At 40.4% G+C, this 14,209-nt stretch overlaps 1 protein-coding gene across 4 annotated transcripts in view; it reads right to left on the reverse strand.

Moving 5' to 3' along the window:
- Positions 1 to 12,971, reverse strand: part of RBMS2 (RNA binding motif single stranded interacting protein 2) — an 80,978-nt gene extending 68,007 nt beyond the window's left edge. For 2 of the 4 annotated variants that reach the window (XM_087710396.1, XM_087710392.1), the window contains exon 1: positions 12,796 to 12,970. In XM_087710396.1, coding sequence (XP_087566522.1) covers positions 12,796 to 12,861 — 66 coding nt within the window. In that variant the 5' untranslated portion in view covers positions 12,862 to 12,970. Of the gene's footprint in view, positions 1 to 12,795 lie in introns of all 4 variants that reach the window. The other 2 variants (XM_087710394.1, XM_087710393.1) reach the window with 2 other exon arrangements.
- Between the last annotated feature and the right edge of the window lie 1,238 nt (positions 12,972 to 14,209).

Genomic DNA, 14,209 nt, shown 5'->3' on the forward strand with positions numbered 1-14,209 from the left:
AACGTGGTCCAAATTGGGAAACTTTTTCCAGCCTTTCTGCTCTTAGACTGGAGCTCTCCCAAAACAGCCCTAACTCGGGCGGACTGAGTTTTCGAATTGAGCATGTGCAGGCAAAGGGAGGCGTGGTCAAGAAAATCATCACTCAGTCCAAGGGCAGATAGGCTGTGTTAACCCAGCATTTGGGCTCTCTGAGCAGTGCACTGGAGAATGCATACCAACAAATACTAAGCCCTTTTCTTGAGTATAATCTAGTAAGAAAATCTTCCCCAGGTTCAAAACTTTATTCTACAAATGTTTATTTATTTAAACCATTTCAATGAAATGTCTACACTTGATTTACAATGTTTCTACAGGCCTTCAGGTTTACAGTCTAAAAGAGAGGATCCAGAAGAGAAAGAAGTGGGAAGGAAAAGGGCAAAAAAAAGCAAATGGAGGCCCTATGTCAAGGATTCAAAAGATGTACAAGACAACTGGCAACTGAGGATTGGAAAAAGTTCTGGTCTAATAATGCAGATGCATTTAGATCCAATAAAGATAATATCCAGCAAACTGATGTGCAACAAAGGAGTCAACACCTCATCCCACTTTCCAACAGCAGACATTTTGTGACAGCATCCTGCCCCTCCCCACCTAGCATTCCTTCAGATGTACCATCAGCCCTTCCCACCTGGCTTTTAGATAATTGGCAAAAAACCTGGGTGTTCCAACAACTTTCAGGGGCTGGGTTGTTGTGATTACTCTCAGTTCAGTGGCTTGGGTTTGTTATAATAGCCAATGTATTCGTGACTCCTTGCTTCATATGAATACTATGTAGTTGTTTTTAGATAGCTAATATATTTTTAATCCCAGTTATGTACTGAGGAGTTGCACACTACTCAGAGTTGGTGGATCAGCCTATATAGGCTGTGACAACAAATAAACAAGACATACACATTACTAATGTTCCCACCAATCCCTAATTGTTGCTACACTGCTATGTTAGCCGCTTGAGATAGTCCAGACAAGAAGCATAACCAGAAGTACTACTCTATCTTCACTGTAATATTTACATTAAAATAATCTTCCAAGACTGAAATTATTTCTTCACTTATTTCCTTTTACTCTCCAGAAAACTAAGGAGGGTCCCTTCTCAAACATTTCTCACGCCATCATCTCCTGGGGCTGAATTCTTTTACATCCTACTCGCCATCTGCACTCTCCCTCTCAAGGTCATTCCTACTTACCACACAAGGGATTCACTTAAAAAAAAAAGCTCCCTCCCCTTTGGGATTATCCTTTCTCCTTCTTCTGAGAAATGATCACAGCCCAGATGGTGATAACCTATATACAATACCTGTATCAAGGATTTATTTCCCTGAAGACCCAAAGTCCACAGACAAAAGACAGGCTTCAGATCCTCCCGCTCTGAATGTTTGGGGTGGAAAACCGCCAATTGCTATCCTACTCTTTGGAACAATCTCCATCATGAGATCTCCCCCCTCCCCTCCCAAATTAGAAGAGCTGCAAAAACTGTTTTGTGATGCAGGCACTTTGATTTGTCATCCTTGACTAATAGGTGATGGTTAGCTGTTATTGCTGATTTCTATTTTATTGGAGAACCTTTAATCTTTGATTTGTGTTTTACTTTGGATAGTTTTAGAAAATGTTTTGATGGCCTCCTTTTTTGGAGAAGGAAGGAAGGAAGGAAGGAAGGAAGGAAGGAAGGCAGGCAGGCAGGCAGGCAGGCAGGCAGGCAGGCAGGCAGGCAGGCAGGCAGGCAGGCAGGCAGGCAGGCAAGCAATTATCATGCAAAATGAAACATGTTGTTAGTTGTGAAGTTGTGTCCGACCCATCGCGACCCCATAGACAACGTTCCTCCAGGCTTTCCTGTCCTTTACCATCCTTTGGAGTCCATTTAAGCTCACGCCAACTGCTTCAGTGAATCCATCCAGCCACCTCATTCTCTGTCAGTCCCTTCTTCTTTTGCCCTCAATCTTTCCCAGCATGAGGCTCTTCTCCAGTGAGTCCTTCCTTCTCATTAGATGGCCAAAATATTTAAGTTTCATATTCAGCACAACAAAATCAACCAGCCTTGGCTTGGATAACTGTTATAAACACTGTTTATAAATACTTTTATTTCTCCCACTGATGGGGTTAACAGGCAAAAGAAGATCTCATAGGATCCAGATACAGGTCCACATTTCTTTGGAATTAGTGGGCTCTTCTGGAAAATAAAGCCATGGTGGCGGAGGGGAAGGCTGCCTAGATAGGAAACGGTTGCTACAAGTGATCATATCTGGTCAACCCAACTCTGAATTACTAGAAGCCTGTTAATTATTGGAGCACAAAACACACACACACATTCCCCCCTCACAATGTTATTTTCCACTGTTTCTTTCTCTGGGCCAATGGGTAAAGTTTTAAATAGCCACCCATCCACTTTTTTTTCTAAAGAATCTTATGAAGTCTATGTGGGAACCAAAAGTGTCATTAAATGAAGATGATACTAGAGGCTAAACAAGCACATGGAGTTAAATATGCACCCAGAGGTTCATCTATTTGACATTGGGTGGGTGTTGCTCCGTTTCCCCAATATTTTGCACTTAATGCAAAAGCAATGTTGCGGATATAGAGGTTACGTAGACAAGTTCATTTCTAGCAACGCTTAAGAAATTGGATTTTTCCACATCCATATTCACAATGAACTACTATGTTTCCCCAAAAATAAGACAGGGTCTTATTTTCTTCTGACCCCTTCCAAAACAAGCATTTGGCCCTTTTTTTCAGGGAGGTCTTATTATTTTTGAGGTGCAGGAGGTGGCGAGCGTGATCACCTCAAGGCTGCTGCTGTGTTGCAATATTTTCAGGGAGGGCTTATTTTCAGAGGAGGGCTTATTTTAGCGCATGCGCTCAAAAGCCCGATTGGGCTTATTATCCAGGGAGGTCTCATTTTGGGGGAAACAGGGTAACTCATACCTTGCAGATTCAGGTGCTAATTAGAAGTTGATACCTACTTAAATACCCTACTTGGAAGGATTAAAAAAGAAAGATGCCAGTTTAATACAGAATAATATGAGCACATATAGAGCTTGGAGTAGTATATGACATAATAGTAAAATCTTAGTTAGATGAGGAACTTCACTAAATTGGTAACAATTGTTTGTTTTTGTTTTCATTTTTCCCCACTGCTAAACAAGTCAGTTGTCAAGTTGTGTTTTGCCCCATTTTACAAGCTTTTCACCATAGTTGTTAATTGAATCGCTGTAATTGTATAATGAACCATGTGGTTGTTAAGTGAATCTGGCTTCCCCCATTGACTTTGCTTGCAGAAAACCAGCTAGGAAACTTACAAATAATGATCACATAACACTGGGACAGTGCAATTGTTAGGTGCTAAGCACCAAAAGTTTGATCAAGTGATCATAGGGACATTGCAACTATCCTAAGTTGAAAATGGCCATAAGGTACTTTTTTCAGTGCCCTGGTAACTTTGAACAATCACTAAATGAATGATTGTAAGTTAAGGATGACCTGCATTGTCTCATCCTATGATGGATTATAGGAAGAGCTATCTCTCTGAAGCAAATGAATGAACAACATAAGACAGTTTCAACCAGCAGGTCCTCAAAAATTCACATGCAACTCAAAATTCACATACTTAAGCCCTACCCGTTATTTTTAGCAGCTGTGTTCAGTCCAAAGAATAAAACATGAAGTAACTTTCCAAAATTCCTGGGTTAAGGAAAAATTATTTTCATAATGAAAAAGGAATGGAGCATTGGGATTTCCTCTTTGGACAACAAAAAACGTTGGGATGATACCATCAAATACTATTTCAGCAATTATGACTACCTTCCTGGGATTGTTTGGAAGACATCATGAAATATTATTGCTTTCTTGAACAAAAGGCGGGACATCAATCTGACAACTAATGTAAACAAACTGACACGTAAACATAGTTGTGTAACAACCTGTATAATTATATTAATTATATATAATAATATAATAATAAAATAATTTATATAATTTAAAAATTGTACAACAACCTGTTTGGTGTAACATTTAAGATGCTGGTCTAGAAACTAGGAGACTGTGAGTTTTAGTCCTGCCTTAGGAATGGGAACCAGCTAAGTGCCCTTGGGCCAGTCAATCTCTCTCATCCCAAATCACAGGATTATTGTTGTGGGGAAAACAGAAGTATTGGGTATGCTTGCTACCTGGTATGGACCATATATAAAAAGGGGATAAAATAACAATAGTATCCTGACCTCCCTGAGAAAGAATACAGGTTACTGAATCTATATAAATATATAAGCCAAATACCACTCACACATCATCACAGAACCGTAAAGCCTACAAACTTGAAATTTGGCACATATGTTCCTCTTGGCTTCTAGGTGCTCACTAGAAAAGGATTTGTCAAAATCATTAGTGTTTCTTATACAATATTATATTAACACACTCTGATGCTAAGGAGTTAGACATTCTACTCCCCCTCCCCACCTGAAAAGAACTCTGTTCCAACTTCCAATTGCCTTATACTAACACACACTGATGCTAAGGAGTTACACATTCTACATTAATTTCAAGCTTCAAGTGTTAATTTATCAAGCCGGTTCAAATAGTTTCGTAGCAAAGCATGGGTATCCAGGTAGTTAATTAATATATAAATTGAATAATATGTTTTGCAATCACACAGACATCTATTCAATCAGTTAGGATAAACAAAAACAAAAAAATTGAGCTCTCACAGAAAAAATTGGTAATACATTTCCCAAAGCGACTTAAAAGCCTTTAGGGCTGGAAACTTTTTAGGCAGAATGAAAGCTGATTTCTCCAAAAGAAAAGCTGGCCTTAGGGAAGGTCCAGTCTTTCCATGGAAATGAGGATTGCTATGATTTGAGTCCAAACAAAGGTTCCTTTCCCCATCTTTAAGCTTCTAAGAGGAAAAGCAGGATACCAAAAGCAATCCATTCAAAGCTTCCTAAGAGTAACCATTTGTTGCATCTTAATTACCTCTGATCAGAGACATCAGAGAAAATAACCGTTTGGAAGGCAGTGGGTGTGAATAAATAAAGCCCAAAACAACTAAGACTTTTCAAGAATGAATGTATCCTCAGAGAGGCATCCGTTCACATAGATTTCTTTTGCAGGCCTATGCTCAAGCAATCTTCTCAAACAATGAATAAAACTGAAGAACCTGCTTACCATTGTCATTAAATGTACACTTTTTGAACAGTAACCCTTCTTTAATGTAGTCTTTAACTTTTGGAAAAGACAATTTGAAAAGAAATGTGAGTACCAATCATTGGGCATAACAGTACCCAAAGCCCGGGAACATTGGCCACAGCCCCTTCCAAGTCTTCAGAGAGTCAAAATAGGTTTTGAATTTATGAAAAAAAACCTTTTAAAAAATGTCCAGTTCTGCTATTAACCTATGGAAATAGTCATGATTGAAGAAGATACAGTTTTTTTAAAAAAAATCATAGATGTTCTACATACCCACATATTCAAAATGTGAGAAATGTTTGACACTGAACTTTGTTTCAGCAAGAAAAAAGGCAGCTATATGCAGAAAAAGCTGGGCTGTGGGGAATGGCAGAATATATAACAATCTTATGTCATATAATAATATATCTAAAGAACCACCGAAGAGCAGTACTCCGTAGTTTTAAGGTTTTGTCGGCCTGGTGCACACACTACTCTAACACAGAGGTGGGGAACTAGGTCCCCTTTACGATTTGTGGAGTTCAACTTCCAGAATTTTGGGAGTTGAAGTCCACAAGTCATAAAAGGACCATAGTCCCCAACCCTTGCCCTAAGGCAGGAGTCGGCAACCTTAAACACTCAAAGAGCCACAATGGTCCTAACCGGAAGCCCCCTTTTTAATTCTGGAACCGACCAGAAGTCCGGTTTCCCCACCATAGTCTCTCCTCCTAGCACAATGTCCTTTTTCCTCTACCTGTCCTAACTGAAAGCCCTATCAATTGTGGAGCTTACCGGAAAACCTGCCCCTTGCCATAGAGTCTCTTCCTGGCGCACCCTGCTTCCCCCCCCCCCCACCCACGCACACTAACCGGAAGCTCCTCTCAAAATTGTGGTGCTGACTTGCAACAGGGAGCCGCAGCAGAGGGATGAAAGAGCCACATGCGGCTCCAGAGCCGTGGGTTGCTGACCCCTGCCCTAAGGCATAACATAGTTTCTCTGGCTGTGATGCTACATAGTTACCAATCCATATTAAAACAAACCATGGCTCAAAATAATGTGTAACTAACACATTCACTGCTTAAATTTCCTTTCTGCTAGCAAGGATAGTAAAAACAGAACTCTGTGAAGCAAATGGACAAAAAAATCTACATTGTGTATTATTCTGTCTTGCAACAAAAGTTGAAGAAGAGAAATGATACTGTAAACATTCAGCATTACTAACTCAAACCGAAGGAAGTTTGACTATGGAAGTTACCTATTAGTAATCACTCATAAAGCTGACAACTCCATCACCACTCCATATTTATATAAACCATTAGAGCATACAAAGTGCTTTTCCACTTTATTTCCTAAAATCTCCCAGGAAAAGTAAGTTGAGAGACACTAATATCCCTGTTAGTTTATTCCTGCATTTTTGCTTTTCTGCAACTTTGAGAAAGTAGAAGTAAAACATGGGCTACATATAACCATTTCTTTAAATGCTGTTAGCAAAGACAACTTCTGTGTATTTATATGTATTTAAGCAAACAGCACAACTTTAATTAATAGCTTCCTCTTGTAAATACATTAGTTTTCTTAATTCCAGGACAATGTAAAAAAGAAAATAGTGATACACTAGCTTCTTTTAATTGCTCTGTCAGTTTTGACTTGCAAGAAAATGGAAGTTGTATTACCCTTCTATTCAGATTACTTTTTTCATTTCTTGTCAGAATAGGATTTCTGTACTCTAAAATGAACTAAATTAAACAATAATTAAATATTTCTTCATTGAATGTTGGTAATTTAACACAGGCTGTTCAAGGGGCAATACAGTAGTTGATTTATCATTAATCTTTCACCCTATCCATCTGAATTTGATCAAATTGGCTGAAAATAGGGAATGTTTTAATTAAAGATCCAAGAGGCTTAGAAAATGTAATACTCTTTTGTCCATACAAACTAGAGAGGAATGGGCTGTGATTTTACTTCACTTTACTTTTTAAAATGCCACAAATATAATAACAAAGTGAAAGAAAAGGGTTAATGTAAGAAATTTTAAAGTGAAATAAATGAAAGTTTCTAGGATGTACCATAGAAAATAAATGAACAAAAAGATTATGATTTCAGAGAAGAGACTGTTGAGGAAAATGCCTAATTCAGTTCTTCTAAATCTGTTGCCAAGTTGTCTGGGAATGATACTAGTTTAATCAATGAATCTAAAATATAAGTTAAAGAAATGACACCTAGTTAAGTGTCAGACAGAGGTTAGGATTCTAACTTCAATGTTTTACAGTACTTATTATATATGCATCCCATCTACTCATCTAACTTTAATATAGATGTTTTACAATGTCTATTTATTACAAATTAAAGAAAACAGTTACATGAAGAATGCACCGGTAAGATGAAGAAATAAATGCAATGCAATGCTTGGGGAAAGAACAGAAAGTGACCAGACCAGTTCACAAACAAATGAAAGGCAAGGCTTGAAAACTGATTAATATTCAACATGCAAAACATATACAGTGCACATCCCTACTCAGCCATGGTGTTCATGAAAATCACTATCTTTCAATCTAGCTTCCCCAGTAGTACTGGTAGTGGTACTTTTGTCTGATAGCAAACAAAATTTCTATATCTATGCATAGTAGAAGCACCCAACAATTAAGCCAGAACACAAAAATAAGTGCATGAATTTAACAATTATCTAAACCCCAGCATTACCATAACATTTTACAGTCAGAAAGAATCATTCTCCGAGTTTCTGAAAATGAGCTGAACAAAAGATACATTTAAGGGTCTTTTAAAAATCGACTCAATTGGACTCCATACAGTGAGGTACCTCATTTGAAGGGAGTCAATTTTTTTTAAAAAGAGTCCAATGAGTAAAATCTCAAAAATACCACATGGATGTCCAACAAGTGGGCAAACAGGATGTTGTAGGAAAATGTGAAAGGACAAAGTTGGTTCTACAAAAGAGATGCTATAAGCTTAATAATGGGGCCGAGAAGAACCACTTTCTTCAGAGCTGAAGTTATACTTTATTGATTTAACTTTATTAAAGCCCTGAAGTCCTCTCACAAGCAGATGGTATAAAAAGACGTATCTCAATAATAATTAAATTATGAAACAAGAATTTTGAGTACAGATTTTATCTCAGAGTTTGTTCATATAGCCAGAATAGGTAATTTTGCTCCTGCCATTAGATAACTTCATGCATTTATTTTAGAGCATACTAGATTGATATCTACCACTAGATACCAATCCATTGTTTTCATTCACCAGCAAGGAATAACCAAGTTTGCTTTTAACTATAGCTGTTTTTCCCAAAGCTGTACCATATGCTTCACTAAATATTGTATGTATGTATGTATGTATGTATGTATGTATGTATGTATGTATGTATGTATGTATGTATGTATGTATCAGGGGTGGGTTCCTGCCAGTTCTAACCTCTTCTATAGAAGAGGTTCCACAAATCTACAGTGCTGCTTAGAACCAGTTCCAGCTCCCTCCCCCCGCCCATCCGCACATCATCAAGATGAAGAGCGAGAGAAGGAATTCTGGGAGTTGAAGTGCACAAGTCTTAAAGCTGTCAAGTTTGAACACTCCTGGGGTTTTTTTCTAAAGGGTTAGGGATGCAAGGGCCTTGTAACTTGACAGCTTTAAGACTTGCACACTTCAATGCGGCCTATAAATTTAATAAATCCAATCCAATGCCAGAGTTCCTGAGCCAACATGACTGGAGGAGGAATTTGGGAGTTGAAGTCCACAAGTCTTAACGCTGTCAAGGTTGAACACCCCTGGGGGTTTTTTTCTAAAGGGTTAGGGGTGCAAGTGTCTTGTAACTTGACAGCTTTAAGACTTGCGTGCTTCAAATGCCAGAGTTTTTGAGCCAACATTTTGGTTGCTAAGCGCCAAGCCACTCCCACTCAGTCACATGGTCAGCAAGCCACTCCCACTTGGTCACATGGCTGGCAAGCCACTCTCACAAAGCAGGCCACACCTACAGAAGAGGTTCTAAAAAAAATTGAATCCCACCACTGGTATAATAGGTATGTATGTACACACACATATGAATTTGTACCTTGCACTAAAGGCGTTGTGTAGTTTGTGTTGTTTTAAAATTATGAGGGAAAGGATTATTTAACAACTCACAATTAAGCCATGGTTATTAAGATCATTGAGTCAATGCAACATGGTTAAGACTCAGATGGATGCTCAAGTTGTGCCTCATGTTGATGCTAACACCAGACACAGCGGATCCATGGTAAAGCAAACTGAATGTATAATTTTCACAACAGAGTAATGAGAGAAACATGTCCATCAAGTTCATTATTAATTCTATTTCACAAAAGGCCAGTTCCATTGATATGCAGGCTGAGATCTCCTCCTCTGCATACAATGGCTTTATTTCTGTTACTTGCATTCAGGTAAACAATGCAAATGAGTGAACATGTATTTAAAATAACTTCTCATAATAATCTAAGAGCCATATTTTTGTATTATTCCAAATCAAGGAAGGTTCTTCAATCAACCTACATCTTAAGAGCAATATTGTTCACACAAATGGTTTGGGAACAGAAAGAACCTAAATATGAGACCTGAGTCAGAGAAACGCTGGATAAAACACAGAGCTTTCTTAAAATCGGTTTTTGTGCCTAAGGCAGCACCCGCCCATTGGCTACCATTACAATCCTAAACATTCTTCCCACCTCCCTCTTCCTCCCTCAATTAGGACAAAAACGGATTTAATTCCAATTTAACTCAATGTAAATTCAAAACAGTTAATGGGATTACTCCCCAGGTACTTGATAATTTCCACTTCTGTAACAAATTACAACTGCAATTTGGTCACAAATTTTTGCAAGGGCTCTGGGGATTGCACCTAAAGCTTCTGCTGGCTACATTTGGCTCTGAAGTCAAACAGAAATCCATTGATTTTAATGAAATTTATTTCTAAAGAGCACCTTTGTGATGGGAAAGTAGAAGTTTTTCAGATGGAGTAAAATCTGTATATTGTACATCAGTGGGGCAAAAGGTACAGTCAAAAAGTGGTCTATCTACAGCCTACCAGCCTTCCATAGTGATGCTGCCAGAGCATGACATGAGGCCTTTTTTTAAAAAGTAATTTGGAGAGGAAAAGCAAAGGAGCAAAATTGGTGCTTCAAGTTTTGCAGACTTTTTCAGGCTCACAAGATCTTCAGGGGATTCTGGCCCAGCCCCTTTGGAGTGCGGCACTTGACGTGCCAGGCAAGCCTGTAACTCTCCGGCCCACAGACAGTGCACTCATCACCATCATGCCCAGATACCATCAGACTCATTTCCAGACATGCATCCGTATACCTACATTGTGACACTTCGCCGGATCAAATTCTATTTATATACAGCTACTACCCACACCCACATCTTTACTGTCATACAAATTCAATATTGTCAATATCTAAATGGGATTGCACACCTATATCACAGTTGCATCTGTTCATCAGTGCACAGAAAGATGAATTTCCTCCACACTTACTGTTGGGTAATCTAATCACTAGAAAACAGGCAGTTATACATGCACCAAATCCATAAAACCAAATTTTAGCCCAAATTAAATTCAATTACAAACACCCTAGAAATACAGCAATATAATGAAGACATTTTCAAAATTATATACGCAAGTTATACATACAATTTGGATTCACGTGGTGGGAAAAGTGAGGAACGTACATCCTTATACACAAACCTACAGAAGTAATTGCAACTCCACTTCAAATCTAAAAGATGCCTGCTGATTTGTCCTTAAGTGGGCTTTTAGGACTCACGAATGTATATATTCATAAACAGCATATGACACACAAAGATCTTCTCTTCAGCATTTCAGGCCTGCTTCTCTCTTCCACCATCCTATAAGTTCAGCCTGCCTACTTGTATATATTTCCATCATCCAATAAATCAGAATAATTTTTTTTTAAATGTGACCCAGGTTCAAAGACAGGCTGCCCAGGGAGGATAAAAAAGCTAGAAATCCTTCTGCTGCTTACCCATACCCACCCCAAATATGGACAAACACAATTAATAATCCAAATTTAGCCTGCCTCCTTCTTGTCAGGTTCCTGCCCATCCTCTTTATTACAGTGGCTTTAATGTGCCCATTCATTGATTGTAAAAACCGTCAGCTCCTTCTTTTGGCTATGGAGAAGACACGGAGGAATATATAAATATGTGTTTTAAAGTCCCTCCTCCCTACCCACCCACCCTGTTTCTTTTAAATTCACAACATAGGCATACAAGGTCATTCGGCGAATCAACAATAGAGATAAGCGCTTCAAAAGCCTGGAAGTCTTAATTCTCAATTCCTGCTTTTTGCCCCCCACCTTCCCAACCCCAGGTGGAGAGATAACTTAGGTGCCTCAACGCCCTATATACCCACACACTCAAACCACACTTCTTGCCACAGGGGAAACTAATCCACGCCCCAATCTTCAAGCGAAGCAACCAACCAACCAGGCTAGCCAACCTGCATTTTCCCTAGCTGACAAGGCCTTTCAGGTTGCCAGGGGATAGCCTTGCTTGTGGGTTGGGGGTCACACAACTCCCACCCACCCCCACCCCACCAACACATTTGCTACAAGTCCCTTACAGCTTCCTATAAGCTGTGGAGGTTCCATCTTCCTAGGCAGGCACACATACTCCCAGACGGTGTTGTTGTTGGGGGGGGGGGACGACAAAAAAAAGGGGGGGGGGAGACGACGAGGAGCCTTGTTTATGGCACAGGCTGCCTGAGAACACATGGATGCCATAGAAACCACATCCTGGAACCCCACCCTCCAAGAACACCCAGTGAGGGGTGGGCTCAGAAGTCTTGTCTCACCCTGGGAAGCATCAGGAGAGGGTTAAAAAAGAAAACCAGGCCTTTTTGGCGTGGTTCTGACTTGAAGCCCACGTCTAAAATCTCCCCACTGCGACTTCTTTCCAGAAAGGGGAGAGAGAGAGACCACCCCCAGTCTCTCGGGGATCCATCGCCTCCGTCGCTTCCCCAGGCAAAGAAAGTCCTTGAATCAGGGGGTTGCTGGGAAGAACGTAGAGAGACACTACCGATGTCCGTGGAAAAAAAAAAGTCAGCCAGTGCTGTGAAATGGGGATTTCGCCGCCTGGGTTTTCTCGTCTCCCCGGCTCTTCTGCTTCTCCCCCCTCCCCTTTTTTTTGTAAAATTTTTTTTTTATTATTATTTATTTAAAATAAATTCCGGACTGAAACTCGCCCTTGGGAACCCTCCGGCCTGAGCAAGAGGGCTCGCCGAATGGGGACAAGGGGGTGGTGGTGGTTTCCACCCGGGGAACGGAGCTAAGACCAGCCAACAACCCCGAAGATTGGCTTCCCTTTGGAGAAGGCAACCTTCTAGTCTCCCCAAAACTGGAAAGACCCCATTTCCTTCATCGCTGCCACCCCCACCCTCCCCCTGCAGTGCCAGGATTTTCGGAAGAGCGGGGGGGGGGGCAAAAACCTTCGCAACCTTCCTTTTTTTTTTAACCTATCCTCCCCTGTTTTAAGCCAAGGACGTTTCCAAGATCTTGAGAAATAAAAAGCGGGGGTTGGGGGGGTGGAGCGGGGGGGACACACGGGGTGGAAGGGCTTCCTTACCTTCTTGTTGCTCTTGTTGTAGCCAAAAGTGGCAATTCCTGCACGAGGAGGCACAGAAAGAAGCATTTTCGCTTAAATGTTAAGAGAGCTTGGAAAAGGGAGGGGAGGGGGGAAGAGAAAGAGAGAGACACACACACACTCACACAGAGAGAGAGAAAAAAGAGAGAGAGAGAGAGAGAGACAGGGCTTCTGGCTTACGTCACCAAAGCAAGCCAGCTTGGAATCTAGGACTAGGGTGCCTGCGTTCCGCCAGGTCCTAGTGCCTGCCCTAGACAATCCTTGCTTTTAAAAAGAACTGGAAATGTTGGGAAACTTAAGTGCAGAAGTGAGACCATAAGCGACCTTACATGCCAAAAAGCAGTCCTCTGGCCTCTGGCTGCCCTGAAAAATATTAATGTCATATGGCTCAGCTATTCATCAGGTGTCCAACAAACTCCAGCAATGCCCCCCACTCTTTTCACCACACAGGATGCTATATGCCAATAATTGCCCAAACCATGTTACATGATTAATGAACACCCTGCACAGATCCAAACTAAAACCTCAGGTTGAAGTGTTGCAGAAGACTATGCCTTTATTCTGGATTTCCTGGGATAATCAGTTTCCAATACCCCCATGGTTCTTTTGGACCATGCCTTTTTTCCTGGATAAAACTGATTCCCATGTGTCATTTCTACAATTGAGAGGAAGTAGAATCTCACAGCATTTTAATGATGAAAGTCATCACACCAGGGATGAAATTCAGCAGGTTCTGGAGAACCGGTAGTGGAAATTTTGAGTAGTGCAGAGAATTGGCAGATCCCACCTCTAGCTGGCCCCAGAGTGGGGAGGGAATGGAGATTTTGCAATATCCTTCCCCTGCCATGCCCAACAAGCCACGCCCACAGAACCGATAGTAAAAAATTTGAATTTCACCACTGCATCATACTTTTTCTGAATTCTAGAACAAGTTTTCTTTTCCTAACTGGGGAAAAATCAAAAGAAGTTTACCCTTAACAATCAAGGTTCAGACTCAGAGGAGAGAACCCGTTCTTTGTTGACTGTGGACAATGCATTGCTCTGGAGGCAGCTTCAGTCTGAAAAAAAAGCAGGTTTTTTATTATGGAGATAGCTTTCCCTGATGGCCAATAATTCTGCTGTCCCAATATGCGAAATAATTAAATGCTCTACTACATTCATTGATAAGTTTCAAATGAATTACCCACCCTCTTGTGGAGATGAGGATGACTACAGAGGCAAGATAAGATCATGTCATCATGCAGAGATGCAACTTCCTCTCAGCTCAATTGACTCTAAAACAAATCAAGTAGTCGTCTTTCATGATATTGAACTGTGTGTTCCACAATTGTGTCCAGGTAGTCCTCGACTTCCAACAGTTTGTTTAGTGATGGTTTGAAGTTAGAACAGCATTGAA

Source organism: Thamnophis sirtalis, unplaced genomic scaffold (genome assembly GCF_051295495.1).
Source record: "Thamnophis sirtalis isolate CommonGarterSnake01/CBP01778 unplaced genomic scaffold, rThaSir2_p1.2 scaffold_3, whole genome shotgun sequence".
NCBI lineage: Eukaryota > Metazoa > Chordata > Lepidosauria > Squamata > Natricidae > Thamnophis > Thamnophis sirtalis.